This window comes from Drosophila obscura, unplaced genomic scaffold, assembly GCF_018151105.1.
Source record: "Drosophila obscura isolate BZ-5 IFL unplaced genomic scaffold, ASM1815110v1 contig_195, whole genome shotgun sequence".
Classification (NCBI taxonomy): domain Eukaryota; kingdom Metazoa; phylum Arthropoda; class Insecta; order Diptera; family Drosophilidae; genus Drosophila; species Drosophila obscura.
In genome coordinates this window covers 38,462-40,737 of record NW_024542784.1, presented here as the reverse complement: position 1 = coordinate 40,737, position 2,276 = coordinate 38,462, and the positions used below count along the sequence as shown (strand labels likewise).

At 33.7% G+C, this 2,276-nt stretch overlaps 1 protein-coding gene across 1 annotated transcript; it reads right to left on the bottom strand.

Moving 5' to 3' along the window:
* Window positions 1–724: 724 nt before the first annotated feature.
* On the bottom strand, window positions 725–1,773 carry LOC121404375 (transcription elongation factor 1 homolog). The gene is made up of 2 exons (XM_041593709.1): window positions 1,625–1,773; window positions 725–1,105 (listed from the first exon to the last, which is right to left on the bottom strand). The coding sequence occupies exons 1-2, from the start codon at window positions 1,738–1,740 to the stop codon at window positions 973–975; spliced, it is 249 nt and encodes an 82-aa protein (XP_041449643.1). The 5' UTR covers window positions 1,741–1,773; the 3' UTR covers window positions 725–972.
* Window positions 1,774–2,276: the final 503 nt, after the last annotated feature.

The window sequence follows — 2,276 nt, the reverse complement described above, 5'->3', positions numbered from 1 at the left end:
AAAAAGTATGTAAAAGACATGGAAATGATGAAATGGTGTTCCTGAGCTGGGTTTCATCTGTTCTGTCAGTACACACACTATCATGATAGTGTGAATCTGTTAATTCCGCTCATGATGCTGGATACTCAAGCCAGGAAAACGTAAACGAAAAATTCCTGCCAGTTTCTATACCCGTACTCAAAAAGATTTAAGGGGTATATTGTATTTGACGTCTGTCTGTCCGTACCGATGAGCGCCTAGATATCAGAGACTATAAGAGCTAGAGAAACCAAATTTGGTTTGATCATGTGATCACACTGCTACATGTGAATTCCAAAATTTCGCCCCGCCCCCACAAAGGACGAAAATCTGTAGAATCTAAATATTACATGTATAATATACATGTTAGATGTAGAATATACATAGTAGATTACATCTACTACAGATGTAGCAAACAAATTTTTTTTTAATTCTCAAATTCTAAAAAATCATAAGCTCAAAAATGTATATACTGACCCGAGAAGCGACTCACACGTTCCTTCTCGATAATAAATGATTACTATGCTTCAGTAACCAGCAACTCGAAATCGAAAAATTTAAGCCATAAAACATCGAATTTTTAATATTAAAAATCAAAATTCAGGAGGCTATACGCAAAATTACCAGAAAATTTAAGGAGAGCTGATCGCTATGGTCGTGAATATTTTTTTAAACCAGCCCATTGTCTAATAAAAACATGAAAAATTTAAGGTGTTCAGAATTGGAATATTTTTTTTTATTTGTTTTACTACAGTTCGTATTTCATTTCGCTTACCTTAATTATCTTAATGGTACATCGCCGATACAAGTTATTGAATTGGATCGTTTTTATTTATATCTCAATAAAATATTTTATTCTACTGTTTATTCCTAACATCCTAGGAGAAACAAACTTTTCTAAATATAATGTCATTTTGTTCAATTATTGTTTAAATTTAATTTGAGCTATTGAAATTAATTGGCCGTTTCGCATGCATCTACCCAATCATTATAAACATCAATTGGCTCTGATAAAAAATTAATTCCAGTTTGAAAGTCTTCCAAACACACTCGACAAGTTATTTTCGCTGTGTTTCTTCCTTTATCCCTGAAAGATATAAAATGAAAAATTTAATTGCTGCACAGGTATTTCAAGCCATTCAAAATAAAAACATCGTAAAGGGAGTAATAGTTCCTGCCGTAATGTTAAATTTAAGAAAGTCAATGAAAAACTTTGAAATTTAATATAAATTAAAACCCATGTTATAAGATCTCAGAATATCAGACAGGTATTTGCTTTTTTAGATATGTATGTACAACCATATGTACATATAGTGTGTTTGAATTTGTGTTCCACGGTCCTTTATGTCCTTGGTGTTTCGACACAACCAGAATTTGGACGTTTTAAGTCGTTTTCCTATTAAAGCTAATATTCATCATGGCCAAACCAGAATTTTGATGTCATTTCCGGCATGGATTACATTACCACTTGCCCTAAAATTCCCTTTGGCATTTCTTTGGACAAAGCAAGTCCAAAATATATGTATACCCCATCAATAATGTAATATGCAAGGTTTTTACTCTTAATGGCTGAAAAACACATTCGGGCGTATTCTGAGATAGTTACATTTTCACTTCACAGGACTTTTCATGGTTGCAGAACGGACAGTTAAATTGCTGGTCAAGTGGTTCTATATTTTTCCTTTTTGGTGGCGGCTTTCTCTTAGATTTCCTTCGCCCCATCGTCAACAAAGTATAAAAACAAAGTTGGTTTAATGAGATTGATTAAAATTCCTAGCACTGACATATCGTCGATATATTATATTGCAGTTGGAACTATGGTATTGGGACAATGCAATAACGTTTCCAGCCTGAAACTTCTGAAAGCATACCCAGGCGGGGCAGTGAGACTTTTTACAGATGTAATATGAAACTCAGAATCCCACTGGCACCAAAAAAAAAAAACTGATAATGCCCTCTGCATACTGAGCCCATCCCGGGGGAACGATGGGAATTTTTGAAAGATGTGAAGCACTGATTCACACTGACACCATCTACCATCCATGAGAAACAGCTAATGCTCACAATTCTGTGCGCTGAAAATTTGTTCACATTTATAATTAAAATGAAACAGCTAATGCTCACAATTCTGTGCGCTGAAAATTTGTTCACATTTATAATAAAATGAATATAAATAACATTACAATGGATATGAATATGATTGAGCAGAAAACATATTCTTGCACAAGATAATCATGTTGCTGGACATGGATGATGAT